The sequence below is a fragment of the Akebia trifoliata genome, chromosome 13 (genome assembly GCF_017979445.1).
Source record: "Akebia trifoliata isolate Shusen 1 chromosome 13, ASM1797944v1, whole genome shotgun sequence".
NCBI classification, from domain to species: domain Eukaryota; kingdom Viridiplantae; phylum Streptophyta; class Magnoliopsida; order Ranunculales; family Lardizabalaceae; genus Akebia; species Akebia trifoliata.
The window spans coordinates 26558362-26573637 of NC_141387.1; the positions used below are offsets into that span (position 1 = coordinate 26558362).

The 15276-nt window shown below is 33.8% G+C and overlaps 1 protein-coding gene across 1 annotated transcript; it reads right to left on the reverse strand.

Annotated features, from left to right (window-relative positions):
• Positions 1–10264: 10264 nt before the first annotated feature.
• On the reverse strand, positions 10265–13260 carry LOC147388146 (Sec14p-like phosphatidylinositol transfer family protein). The gene is made up of 4 exons (XM_086421501.1): positions 11931–13260; positions 11332–11456; positions 11112–11256; positions 10265–10764 (listed from the first exon to the last, which is right to left on the reverse strand). Exons 1-4 carry the CDS (start codon positions 13065–13067, stop codon positions 10510–10512), a joined length of 1662 nt encoding a protein of 553 aa, XP_086277627.1. The 5' UTR covers positions 13068–13260; the 3' UTR covers positions 10265–10509.
• Positions 13261–15276: the final 2016 nt, after the last annotated feature.

Consider the following 15276-nt stretch of genomic DNA (forward strand, 5'->3'; position numbering starts at 1 on the left):
ATTCATAACGTGGTTGAAGACGAGTTTTAAAACCATGAAGTCAGTGGCACTTTTGTTTCAAGAGTGTCCTGCTTTGATAATGTGCCCCACCGCCACACACAAATCTTACCTAACCCTTAGCTTGATTTAGCCATAAAGGTAACCCACATATGCATCAATGACCGCCATAGATAAATGCCAAAAGATCCAATGGTGGTGATAAAAAAAGTCAAACTGTTTGACTCTAGCTTTGGCCATAGACATAGTCAACTAGCTCATAATCCAATCACCTTAATTCCCCCACTCGGGTTACAAGCTCGAAGATCAAAAGGACTCAAAACCCATATTATAAAGAAGTAGAAGTTTTGCTTTTGGCTGTTGTGGGACTAAACAATGTAGTCTTTTAACCCACCCATGGGTTGCCTCAGTGGTAAGGGTGAGCACGTGAAGTATGGGTTAGGCGCACGTCACGACTTCAAATTTTCTTTTGGATTTTTCTCATGATTTAACTGAGGGACTATGATGGTGGGTTATTGTGATAGTACTCCCCGAGATTAGTTGTGGTGCGTGCAAACTGGCTGGACACTCGGTTAAAAGAAAAAAAAAAAAAAACAATGTAGTCCTTTAAAGAGAAGAAAGAAAAACCTTGATGTACAAGAAAAGGTTGACTGTGTTGTCAATACGTGTAGGTAAGCTAACTGAGTGGACCACGGACCTAATAATACGGATTGAAAAATTTCTGATCAACTAATACAGACCAAATCATGAGATTTGAAAATTTTATTTTGGATGGTTTTAGTGTTCAAGGAGAAGCCAAGAGTTTTGTGATTGATTGTGTGATCAAGGATGCGAACTTTTGCAAACATCGCTTTTCATTATTTAACTATACATCTAATGGTCTGAATAGTCCGATTGGTCCAATTTTGGGATATGCTTCATTAAATAAACTGCATCACCATCTACCATTGAATGGTCAAGATTCATTCTTTTCCAATGTATGATTCATTGAATGGTCAGATCAAAATATGGTTGATCAGAAAATGATCAGATAGATTACCAAATGAGAGAGCCTTGTCACCATAGTATCAAAATTTGGATCCGGTATTTATTCCGTGAGGGCTCATTTCAATTAATTTAGATAAATTCAGGAATGTTTCGAAAATTGGAAAATTTTTTGAGAATATATCAATGATTTTTTTCGTTTTCTTATCAAAATCCATTATCTTCAACCTCCTTAAAAAATCCTATCTTGTTCTTTAGATTTAATGTTGAAGAAAACAAGATTTTGAGAGTGAAGGATGAATAATCGATGAGTTCAATAATAAATATCGATGAATTCAACGCTTTTAAATCATGATTAATTACCGTTGGACTTGATAATAAAAAATGATGAGTTAGACAATAAAAATGTTGAACTCAAGAATAAAAAGTGATGAACTTGACACTAAATGATTAGCTCAACAATAAAATATTGAACTTCACAATAAAAAGCGATGATCTCAACAATAAGTGCTGAGTTCGATAATAAATAAAAAAAATGGTGAACATGACATGATGAATGTGATCCATATTTTCTTTTTTTATTTATTTGTATTTTCAATTTCTATACTGGGAAAATCTTCTTAAAATATTTAAAATGCATATATCATAATTTCAAAATGGACACTCAAATCTAAAATTTTAGAATTTTAACTTTTTTGTTACTTTTTTTTTGTTTATAAATTGTTGAAATAAATAAGAAAATCTAAATATTCAAAATTAAAAATATATCATTCTTCATTCGTTGTTCACGATAAGAAATCTTCGAAAATGATCATAATTGTTGTTGAAAAACCTAATTATGTAAAGAAGATAAGAAAAATAGTAGTTCTAGTATTTCAAAAACTTTACAACATGAGAGAGGTCTATAAGAAAAGAAAAATTAATAAATGGACTATTAAGAGATCACCAAAAAAACTTAGGGACTAATTAGAAAGAAGCCCCTCGACCAGGTTTTTTAAGTAATTTTCTCAATAAGTAATCCCAAAGAAATAAAACCAAAAAAATCATTTAATTTCATAAACCGCAAAATAGTGATCGAGATTACCATAAGTTTCTCTCTCTCTCCAAGAAAGCTTTAATACCAACATAAACCCTAGACTCCTATGCCATTAAAGGCACTAATAAAATCACTAAAGGTAAGGAATCTAACCAATTTAACTACACAATTCTCCCTTGTGCCACAGTGTGACGGCTATAACATCTGTCACCTAGAGTACGATCATTTTACAGGCTTGCAAGTGGATTTGATCCCCTTGCGCCGCACGACTTCGCTTCGAAAGAATACGACCGTGACATATGGGCGTTGTATCCCCTTAATCTACACACCATTTTTTATCACAGCCAACAACTGTGTTCTCATGAACATAGTAACAAAAATCGATGTTTTTTTTTGAAAAAAAATGCATTTAAAACGTGACTTGCATCCCTGATGATTAAACCAATAAAAAAATGTGACTTTTTAATTCCTAACAAAATTTGTCGTTTTTTTCCCCTTTTTATCTCATTTTTTTCACATGACCAAAAATGTAAACATTCTTGAAATGTGGGATTTGATACATAATAGAATTTTGTAATTCATATATGTAAATATATGGGATTTGATGATAATAGCTTGATTTTATGAATTTTCATTAGATATATATATATATATATTTCATAACTTTTCATATATATTTTTATAATTTTTTTTCCCGTTTTGAACGTTTTTTTTTTTTTTTTTGAAGTTTTCCTTGCCATTTTAAACCCATACTTCGACTTTGTAACTATGCTCATGAGATCTCCAGACCCATCGAAATCCTCATACATAGCTAAAGTGGAGAAAATCGAATCTGATGGTAGAAAAAAGTGTATATTCGTGTACAATGGTATTATTGTACAGAGGAATCGATCGAAGGGTGGAGATCATTTCTTGGGTCCAAAGAGGTGTTTTTGTCAGTGTGAGATTTAATTCATAATAAATCTTTATCCACATAACTATTAGTCTATAATTTTCCAAAATAAAAAATCATGTACATATCTCAAGAAACCTATTCATGTTTTTAAAGATTAAAGGTTAAGGTACTTACTTTGTGTCATAAGTTAAATCGATAAACCATATGCTGGAGGTGTCCTTTTCTCAATCCATGTGCTTATGATCCGATGTGCGTAAATCCTCGATCATTCTCTAATTTTCAGGATCATCTTCTCTTCCTTTTTTATATTGATTCGACGTAGGGCTTTAGTGATTGATGAAAATCACCATGATTCAAAATACTATATCTCTTCTTTGTATTCACGTTTTTTGCTTGTCTATTATGGGGTGCTGATTCACTTAAATAGATGTGAATAAATGACATATAGATCATCTTTTAATATGATTCCTATCCATCAAGGTTTCCTTTTAAGACTTAAAAAGTACTCTTATTTCTAATATATTTGGAGATATCATTAATTATTGATTTTTTTTTAATTGATAGAATTCTTGTGTAAGTTAAAAACTCAAAACATGAAGGTCAATTGGCCACACGATTATTATGTTCTAACATTCTCCCACTTGATCCATTAGATTGATTGTGTTAAAATAAAATTTTCTTTTACAAAAAAATTTACTTTAGAAAAAGATTTAATTTAGGATTCTATAACCAAAACATTTTTACATGTGACCACGAATTTTGAAATCTTGTCAATAATCCCAATATTCAATTAAATATTATAATACTATATTTCAATTGTATACTAATATGAGCCATGGTGGTTGTATTTCATCTATACCATACATCTTTCCATGTACCATACCATTAAAACCCTTTCTAATATAATTTTTAATTGTGCCTTTGTAATTTGTCTTATCAAGACATTTCTTATATTACTTAAAACCAAAATAAAATATGATCATAACATAAATGGAAATAGAAAATAAGTAGAAATAAAATTTATTTAGTACTAATGTTAATGTCAATTACATAATTACTTCGAAACAACCTACTACAGATACATAAGAGATTTCTCCAAAGACCCATCTTCATAACATGTTGTAAGCTTTTGTTGATAACCTCTTTGTCAATGGATTTACTATCATTTGAGTAGTACTGATATTCTCAATTGACACTAATTATTTCATGACTCTCTCTCTCTAACCACTAAGTACTTGACCTCTGTAGATACGTGGGCTTCGTAACATTTGTAAATGTTTGAACTCATCTACATGGGTTTAGGAGTCGCCACCATTCAAGTAAAGTATGAATGAATACTATAAAAGATTTTTTAAAATTATATATTTTTTATTTGTAGTGCTTTACATATCCAAAGATAAGGAGAAAATGTCTACCTAAATAATCTAAGGTAAAGAGGTTCGATTGAGGGACAATGAAGGTGTTAGGCACTTGTCCATCCCATCCTAAGATGGTTACTAATATACGATCATAGGTAAAGATTAGAAGACTCTTTTTTATTTTTGAAAGTAGAGGGAGTTATGGAGAGGAATTAAGAAAAATCGATTATAGTCTAATTTAAAAAAATGAACAAATTAAGACAATGAGCAAGCTAAAAATGAAAGAAGGTGCTGCTTAAAATTTTTATGAGCTCAGGATTTTAGTAGGAGTCCATATGGATTTCACCTTCTAGGATTCCAAGGTTCTTTTAGATGGTTATGTACTCACTTACGAGCATTTTATTGTTGGTTTTAGCTTGTATGAGGTGTCCATAAGTTGGACTCCACCATGTAAAGACTAGGGACCTTATGTATGAGAAGTGTCATCTTTGAGATTATTTTTTGTTAGCTTAGAGAGTTAGGTGTAGATCTAGGTAGATCCCCACCTTTGACCTTTAGCTATTTTAGAGAAAAAAATATTATGATGTGTATGCACATAATGTATGCATGTAATGGACTTAGAAAGAGAAGATTACTTCTAAGAAGGGATTATTCTCTAGCTCTTAAACCATTAGGAAAGAAAATAGGAAAATCTTTATTCTAGGAACTTAAATTTGCAAGGAAAGTAAAGACAACCTGATCTAGGAATTTAAAGCTTGCTAGAAAAGTAAATAAATAAAAAAGATCAATTACTTTAATGCTATTATAGAGCTTATAGGATGAGATTACCTTTAAGAGGTTTTACTCTCTACCTCCAAGCTTCATTAAAGCAAACTAAGATCTACATTGCTACAAGCTAAGATAGCATGAAAGCGGCCTTACTTAAATGTAAAAAATGAGAATAGATAAAAGAGGGAGGTTGAGAAAGAGATTATATAGGAAATACCTAAAAAATCACAACTAAACCCCACCTTGGTCTTTGTTTTTTGTTATAACTTCTTAGGTGTTTGGGAAAGGATTTGGACATAGTTTTAATAGGTTAAAGGGCTTTGAAGATAGATTTGGATAAAATTTTGTATCACTTGAGCTCTTTCTCCATTTGTTTTGGATGAGAGTCTTTTTTATAGGGTTTTAGGAGATTCTTGGGATAAACTTGTCATAAATCCTAAGGTTTTCAATATTCTCAACAAAACCTCTATAAAAATTTCAAATTACCTTTCCTCTCATTGGCTTTGATGGTCTTTCTCTCATCTATAGGTCTCACAAAACATGATGATCAAGAAGATTGGATTGTAAAAAGTTATAATTTCTAGAGAATTCTTTAAGGGAGGTAGAAAAGTCCTACGTCATTAGTTTTAAGTCAATCAAGAAGGAATTAAATTAGATAACATGTAAATATGGATTTGGATTTTGGACATTGAGGTCATCTAGCCTAACTAACTCTTTAACAACCTAGAGCTGAGAAAGTCTTTGCTCGTAAGTTTTAGAGAATTCTATGATTGGAAAAAATTGTCAAAACCTCTTGAACTTGGTTAATTTACATTGAACCTTCTAGGATTGAGGATAAGCTTGGGGGTAGGGGGCGCACAAAGATAATCTACCTATCTCTGATAAAAATAAGATGGGGTTAGGGTAGTAATTACACTCATGTGGGACTAATTTGACCAAGGGTGTTTGTTGGAAGAATATGAGAATTACAAAAAAAAAAAAAACCTAAGTGGTAGGATTATTGACGAGATGAAAGAAGGGTAAAAGAGTAAAATAGAAGGATTTCTTAGGGGAAAATTCATTTAAGGAGGGGGTTTAAAGGATATTTATCCCTAATAAAATTCGAGTTCACATAGGCTTGTAATCATCTAATAAAATTGGATTTGGCTGAACCAAGGCTTGAATAAAACTAAGCCTGACTGTGAGTCACCCTTGGACCAAGTAAAAATTACTCCTGGCTAGACAAAAAATAAACTTGGCCAAGGTTGATGTATGACTAGGCTTAAAGTTAAGCTTGGCCAAGGGTGAGGTACGGCCAGGCTTAATTTCAAAGTCTAAAAAATGGCATTCAGGCTTTATGGCTACTTGAAACTTGGGTTTTTGAATCCTCTTGAAATACATTTGAGTCAAGCCCTTTCTTAAAAGGTTTTTGGTGCTCTTGGACTTGGCCTAGGCAAAAATGGGGTGTCTACAACTACTATTCTTTGTGAGAATCGAGTGTAACGAATTACAAAAACGTAGACTCAAACTCCTTTTTGTCTTGTCGAATTCGAGCCTACTTACTTGTTTGCATCTTACTTTAGTGAACTCAGATTGAATCTATTAAAATAAAAAGTCAATTCTTCCAAGTTCTAGGTCTGATAGGGATTATATATAAAATTATAGGCTTCTTGACTCGATGTATGGCATTCGAAATTTTAGAAAAGAACAAGTTTCGTGACACAATGGAGGGCTCTTGAAATTGTTTGATAAAATAAATGATTTGAAAGTAAAAATTTCAATATGTGTTCACTTTGGTAAAAGTTGACTTTGCATTTGAAGTTAATAAAACTTTCCAAGACCGGATTTAACTTAGGTATTTTTCGATGATTGAACATCCATAAATAAATTATAAGGTGAATACAATTTTACTTGAATCTTATTTTTGAAAAGATGGCCTGGGTTTGAACCCCCTAGGGGCCCTCAAGCTCTTACCACTATGTCACATCTTAGGTGGGCAAGATGATGCTCGATTCATCTTCAGAAATTTCTCGCTTTTGATTATATTGTTCTTTTGTCCTTTGTGTGCTCCGAAATAACTTTCTGGGATATTTTTCCTCCTTAAGATGCATGTCCCTTCATTAAACAAATTCTCTTTATATATTTTTATGACTTTTCTAAGCTTTTTACTCTTTTTTATGAATTTTTTATGAGTTTTTTTTTTCCCTTTTTTTGCTCTTTTTGAATTTTAATCTTGATAATTTATTTATTTCTATTTTTCTAAATTTTTTGAATTTTTTTTTTACGTTGGTGAAGTACGGCCATGCTGAATTCTTGGTCGTGGGTCATCTCCACACCAGAACTTTTTCAATTTATTTTAAAATTGAACTGCACCCTCATTTGCTCATTTGTTTGCAAACCAAATTCATTTGCTCTTTAGCTTGTCTGGACTTCGACCCATAGATTTTTGAACTTTTGCTTTCGTACTTGACCCATTGTGTGTACTTGACTCGTGGTTAGTAGCCTCAGTCCGATTTTGTTTGCCACGTCCGATTCACGATGATTTGAAAGTTCGCAATCACTTGCGATCGAATTGATCTGATTCTTTGCCTTTGGACCTCAAATTTCTTTATAAGGTACATGGTATCTTCGAATTTCTTCAATTTGTCATTTAATTCCTTGAATTCATGAGATTGGAGTTTTAATTAGGTCAATTGGCATGGACATTTGGTGTTTTTGAGTTGGATTGAATTTTTTTGAAATTGATTTGGATTTCGACAGTTGATGGATTATGATGGGTTGGAAGATGATTTAATGACTTTGGAGAGGCTATTTCATTTCGACACTCCATGTGTTTGACGAAATACCTCAATGAAATGGATTGAAAAAATGATGAGGTTTGGGGATAGGTTATTGGATAGGCTAAGGTAGGGATTTGGAACACTTAGATGAGATTTTTATTCTCTTGGGATGGTTATTTCATATCGAGCACACCACGTGTTTGGCAAAATACTTCAACGGGGTGGCTATGGATTTGGAGCAAATGGCTTGGGGTATGAATTGGCTAAGGCATAGGATTTTGGTATTTTGAAAAATTTTTGATTTATTTTTTGATTTTTGGATATGAATCTTGGTTAGCTTTTAACACTTATCATGCTTTCTTTTCTCCTCAGATGGGCCGATTTAATATCTTCAAAGCTTTGAGAGAAGAGTTTTCTGGTAAGGGTAAAAAACAAGAAGGTCACTCCTCTTGAGGATAGTTCTTCAAGCAGTTTTAATGAGGTGAGACCTCAAGTACCCTCAGATAGTGGAGAGGAGTACGAAGCAATACATGATCATCCTCCAACAACCGTAGAGTTTGAGGTGGTGGCAACTGAGATAAATGATATTGCGGGGTTAAGGGTGATCATATTCCCTGAGATTGCTACTCAAATTCATGATACTCCTTACTTTTTGAAGCACTTATGCGACCTCTTCAGATGCACTTAAGGCACAAATGGGGTTCACTACGTCATTTGATGCCAAAAACAACTGCCCATGACAATCATTTTGCCAAAAAATGACTGCTCAAACTGTCGCAAGAGCAGCCATTTTAAAAGGAGTCAGTTTTAAGTTGCGACGGACCAAAAATGTCAAAAAAAATGACTGTGTTTGGCAGTTGAGAAAAACGACTGTCGTTAAAAAATAACTAGTTCCAAAATACGACTATTTATAGCTGTCGTTTTTTTCTGAATTTTATAATATAAAAATTGTTATTCTGGATTTATAATAAAAATGTAGGCTGGTCTTTGTATTTAAGCCTCACACATGAGCATGTATTCCCATGTGGAATCCCTTTGGGACCATGGTTTTAATTATTGCAAACCAATCAAACAGTTGTTACTCGATTCAAACAGTTTTCATTGTGGGTGAAGAATTGCCACATGAGAAATTCTTCTAAATATAATCCATAAATTTCAAGAAAATACCAAATAAAAAATGGTAAAAGATTATTAAATGATTTGTTGGGTGTTTTTACACCCTGTAATTGATAGAAAAACACAAAATTTGCATACATCGTGTGTACATGATTATTGATGAAAATTTAACCATGAAAAGGGGCTGGCTCCCAACGAGAAAATCTCATTTTCCATGTCTCTAACCCACTGACACACTAGGTTGCTTTTTTTTTTTTTTTTTTCTGCCAAAGCTTGCAAATTCCATTTTCAACCAAAGTTAGAAGGGGAGATGACTGCATCTGGTAAAGAAAATAAAATAATGGATAGCCAATACTAACATGCTTTCGTTTATGGAAAATATAAAAGAAGATGGACAATTCAGTGGGAAGGGCAATTATTTTAATGATTTTAATAATGTTAAATGAGTTTGTGTGATCACAAACTCCCCAGGCTTTTGGACAGCCTTAAATGAGTTTATGTCATCTCAATACTGGAATAGAAATCGACACAAGACGCTATACAGACTTGGGCAGCCGAGAAAGACCCTGCAATTATACCAGAAAGCACTTAAAATAATGATAACCTTATCTTTGTTCCTATAAATTAGGGAATGGTTCAAAAGATGATCAATGAGAAATTTTTTGTAACAAATAAATTGTAATCAAAACTTAAAATAATGCAGCTTGCATCATCAGAAATTTGGGAAAAAATGCAGAGGAAGAGGAAGAAAAAATACATGGGAGTGTTGTGTGGCACACTATGCAATGAGCTATGCCCTATATTCCTTTAACTATGACTTTTTCTTGGAATGAGATCTACAAGTCTTTGGATCATTTACCCTCACAGCTATTTCACGGAATTCGTGAGATACATGCATAAGTTCATCGCACTCCTTATGAAACAAACAGGTAAACCATCCAATCCTCGAGCCTTACCACTATTTGAGGCCTTAATATCCAAATTGTAAGGGTTTCTCTCCATTTATCTCCTCTTCTCTCCCACTTTTGGAGAGAAAACTCATCTTTTTTTTTTCTCTCCAATTCTTTTCTCTTCTCAGCCCCCCCCCTTAACAATCCAAACAGGAGAAATGGATAGAAACTCATTTATTTTCTCTTCTCTTCTCTCCATTTCTCTCAATCCAAACAAAGCCTAAGCAAATGACTTCAAATGGTCAATGAAAGTTTGTTAGAACCCTGTAAAAAAAAAGAATCCCGAAAAAAAATCGCGTTTCACTTGGCCATTTCCAGCAGTTTTTTCTAGGCTCCAAAAAACTTCGAGCAACCATGAATTGGTGAAGGTGCTTTTTGAATGATTGAGGCAAACCACAAAGTATTTGGAAATAATTAAATAAATAAATATAAAAATTCCTTACATCAATAATTCTACTTAAAAATACAATGTAATTGAAAACAAACTTCAAAGCTTCAAATAAAAGAAGTCAAACAAAGAATAAATACCAACATCCTGCTAAAAGAATTAATGTTCTTTCCTACCAGAGCAGCCCACAACCCTTTGAAATTGAAAGAATAGATTTTGAACAAACAAATCAATTGAACTTCATATATAGTTATTCCCTTAAGAGGAGCTTTTCTTGGTTTTATATCGGTACAGCACTCGCTTCTTCTTGAATGATCCATTCACAATTGTGAGTACAACCTTCCCAGGCTCCTTATTGGTGAACGAGTTGCGGATTGGCTCTTCATTCCAACCAATCTTCTTCCCTTTTTGAACGATGATCGTGTAAGACCCCTCATCACTAGGGACGAATTCCTCCTTGTAGTTCACCTCCCAGCCCAAAACAGTCAGATCCCAAAGGAGAGTTGTTCCAACCTGTTAATATAACATAAAAAATTGGGTATTTTAGTAACACGTCCTGAGAAATGCAAGATAAGGTCTACACCCTAGACTTTCGTTGACCCAGTCAAACCGTCATACCAATGTTTGTCCAGTTGACGGTCTACACTCTGAACATCCAAACTACCGTTGTATCATTTAAATTACCAAAATGTCATTGTTTTAATTGAAAGAATAAAAAAATCTAATCTAATTTCAATCATTGGATTGAAATATTTTACACAAGTGGATTAAAAGAAAAACCCTAACTTCATTAGATATGATAAGAATTCCTAAATCTACTTGTTCGAAATTTCTCTCTTGATGGGTGTGGGGTACCATACCTCGGGTGCAGGGATTTCAACGGTTTCAGTTAATCCAGCCTTGACAAAAAGCTCTGAAGCACAACATTCTTCAACTGAGAATTCAAAATCATTCTCCCTTTTAAGGCCACCATACCGGATGGGGATTACGTGGACAGGAATGTACCTGTCATGAATTATCGAGTTAGGATCATTGGGGACTAGAATCCTCAATGAATTTCGTAAGAAAGATTTTACTTACTTGAGAAGAGTTTCGGTGACCTTGGAAGGGCGAGCGAAGACAAACTTGCTCTTGGTCCTTTGGGTTAAGAAAGGAGATAAAAGAGCACTGAAGGCATAGTACCAAAAAGGAACATTGATGAAGATCTACAAGCAAAACACAGTAACCCCATCAATTTCACTTCTGAGGAGAAGTTTTAGATCTTCTGACTAGAAAAAATAAATAAATAAACAAACAAAAAATCTAAAGCATCCTATGATCAGATCTTCCAAAAAAAGTTAATATTTAGATACTAAAACAATTAATCCAATAGAAACTATTTAATTCCAAATCTGAGAATTCTCTTGAAGGATGTTTAGTCTTGAAAAAAAATCTGTAAATTCTAATGTTCGATCATAGGATCCCTGATGAAAAATGAAAAGCTTGTTAAATAGAAGGAAACCCACATCGAATTGATAAAAGTTCTTATATTTCTTGGGATGAAAGCTAATATTTCTCTTTTAAGGATTTTAGTATAAAACTTTTTAGTAAATTCTGATTTGATTTTATAGATCACTCCTGAAAGCTGAAAAGTTTGAAAAATAGAAACAAACTTGCATTGAATCGGCAAAAGTTCTTACATTTCTTGCGACCAATTCGGGGTAATTGTCTTGAAGAAGCGCAACAGCTTGCTTGGTTGCGATCCTAAGTTCCTTCTTCGATGGTCCGGGAGAGTTCTTGAGATCATTGATTTGGAGCAATGAAGAGACACAACCTGGCTTGAAATCAATCTTTTGGATTCCCTTCTCCATCAATTGAAACCTCCACCTCAAGAATTGCTGCCGCTTCTCTTCAGTCCCAAAAGTCTTTTGGTAAAGCTCCTCGTTCTCGAAAACCCCATAGATGTTGTAACAAATGGGGTGTCCTTCACAATCGACACCATCCATATAAGCCACTGAACTGAGTTCGGAACCTAAATCTTCATCCAAGATCGAATCGATCTTGAATTCTTTCCTCCATCTAAGGGTGTTCACCAACATTTCGAACGCCTCATTGACCTTGAACTCCCTAGCTCTCAAGAACTTCAAGAGGATGACATCAATGCCCTGTTTGCCTTTACTAGGCAAAAGGGGTACACCCCAAAGGGAGATATCCGTGTCAATGATTTTGCCCGATTTTTCATCAATTTCTTCATTGGGTTTCTCCTTTTCCTCTACTTCGGGGGACGATTTCTCTGTTTCTTCACCACCTTCTTTTGTTTGTTCTTCCTTTTCTTTTTCCCCTTCATTGGGTTTCTTCTCTTCCTTGTCTTCTTCATTGGGTTTCTCCTTTTCCTCTACTTCGGGGGACGATTTCTCTGTTTCTTCACCGCCTTCTTTTGTTTGTTCTTCCTTTTCTTTTTCCTCTTCTTTTAGGAGCTTCTCTTTCTCTTTCTCCTCGAAGATCTTGTTTGCGAGAATCGCCTCTTCAATCTTTAGTTTCAGATCGTTCAAGGCCTTCTTCTCATAATCTTTCAAATCAGAGCCAACATTGTTCTCTTCTTTGAAAGATGAACTCTTCTCAACGACAGGAGAAGGCGATGCATCTACAGCTTCAGCTTCACTTCTCTTCTTCTCCTCTGCTTCTTCTGTTTTGGGTTTTTCTTCTTTCCTCTCTTCAGAGTTCTCTACAGAAACGACAGCTACATCGACGTCATCCGTCTTCTCGAAAGCTTTGATGGGCTCAACAATAGAAACTCCAGTCATCTGGGTTTCTTCAGATTTAACTTCAACAGTCATGATTGGTGAAGTTTTGGAGGAAAAAAAGAAAGAAAAGAAAAGAAACTAAGCTTTTCAGTGAAGAATTTGAAGAAGAAAAACAAAACAGTAGAAAAAATTCTGAATTTTGAAGAAAGAAAGAGAGAATGTGAGAATGGAGAATGAGCTTCTCCTCTCCTCCTGTTTTTGTTGCTTTGTTTTCTCTTCCCTGTCTTTTTATTTCAATAGTGAGCTTTTGGAACATAGAGAAAGCCGCCTAACGGTTATATTTTGATGGGTGGCTTTGAAAACTTTGAAAAATTCAAACGTTAACGGTTACGCATCTGGAATCCAACGCTTATGAGCCGTTCATAGATTCTCTCACGATGCTTTTGCTAGGCTGGAAGGACAGGTAACGGACTAACGGTGGGGTGTGAGAATTGTTGGGACCCACCAACTTAGATTCGCTTAATATTTGAAATACCCCCCTACATTTTCAAACTGTTGACATGCCCCCTTGACCTAGGTTTTAAACGAGAGGCTAACTTAAAATGACTGAAATGCCATTGTCTTTTATAACCTCTAGCCAAAACCCCTTAATTTTTTTCCCAAAAATCTGTCATCTTCAAAGTCTTTAACCCTAAAAATCCTTGGTTTTTCTCCCTCAAAATCCATCATCTTTTACCTCTTAAACCTTTACAAGAAATTATTTTTAACCTATTAATCCTCGTCTTTGATCCATAGTTTCGATTTCGCCTTAGAAAACTCTTGAATTTTCTATCCAAAATCAACTGTTTTCTTCTTTCCAAAATTTTTATCTCATTCTTTTTATTTGTAGGTTGATGTAAGTAGAATTTTTAGGTAGATTGGGCAACATGTTAAGGGTAACTAATTTAGGAAAATCTGTCACTCTAATTCTCCAAAAATCCTACATTGTTATGCAAGTTTGAAGGATGAAGATTGAGAGTAAAAAACTTTACCTTAAGGTTGAAGATGAATAGTTTTGGGGAGAAAATCAAGTGGTTTTTTACTCGAAGTTGAAGGTGAGGGTGTTTAGGCATTTTACTCTACTCTTTCAGGGGAGATCTAGGTCAAGGGGTATGCCATCAATTAAAAAATCAAGGGTATTTCTAGTATTAAACAAAACCTGAAGGGTGTGCATAAATCAGGCATTTTCTTTCCATTTTGGGTAATTTGGATTTGAGTTGTGATAATCTGACTTAGACACGTGACATACTCAATCAACTTACCTGACATGCCAAGCTTAGAAATCGTTACAAAACTTTTTATGGGGAACCATAGTTCTATATTACGACTACGGTTCCCGAGCCTGTCACGTCAGGTTAGTTGATTGAGTTGCCATGTGCCTAAGTCAGATTATCAGTCCTCTTTGGATTTTGGATGCATGCCTCCACATTTTAGTGAATATTTGAATTACCCTTACGCTTTTTATGACATATTCCCTTGACCTTAGTCTATTTTAACAAATCAATGTAAAATGACTTAAATACTATCATCGTTAACCTGTAGTCAAAAGCCCTTGATTTTCCTCCTACAATTCCTACAATCAGGCATCATTAACTTCTTGGATAAATTTATTTATTTAACCTTCATCATCAACCTTAAGATTCAAACCTTGATAATTAGATAAGATAAGATTTTTGAACAAGTTATATGATGGAATTTTGGATAACAATAAGATAAAATGAGGTTGAAAATGATGGATTGAATACATTAAGAATATTTTACTATAGAAGTTGAAAATCTTGAAGATGACATTTTTTGAAGAAAAATCAAGGGATTTCGATTGGAGGTTGAAGATGACAGCATTGGGATATTATTATTAGTCAATATATAAGAAAATATCGAAGTCAGTAATTGTGTCATCATTTTAAAAATATAGGGGTGTCTTTAATATTCAAAAAAAAATGTATAAGGGGATTTTTAAATGGTCGCATTCAAGGGACATCTACAAGTGACAACTATTTTATATCTCCTGGATGTCATCTATCATACTCTCGATTTAAAATCTAAATTTTCTCAAATTTCGAGGGTAAAGTGAAAAAAAAAATTAAAATCAAAATCTTCAAAGCTTAAATACGATATGGATTTTTTTCTAAATAATATCGACAAAGTTTCCCTTAAAAATTGGACTTATAAAAAATTTTCACCTGTAGAAATATACTTGTAAAATCAAAATCCATATATCCATTGTATCTCAACCACCATATCATAATGAATATATATCATT

What these genes read in the sequence shown, in the direction of transcription:
- LOC147388146 (XM_086421501.1), bottom strand. Translation starts at nt 13,067, where the DNA reads ATGACTGTTGAAGTTAAATCTGAAGAAACCCAGATGACTGGAGTTTCT. An exon ending in GTCACCGAAACTCTTCTCAA is followed by an intron (nt 11,257 to 11,331) that starts GTAAGTAAAATC and finishes AATTCATGACAG; the next exon opens with GTACATTCCTGTCCACGTAA. An exon ending in TTGAAATCCCTGCACCCGAG is followed by an intron (nt 10,765 to 11,111) that starts GTATGGTACCCC and finishes TTATATTAACAG; the next exon opens with GTTGGAACAACTCTCCTTTG.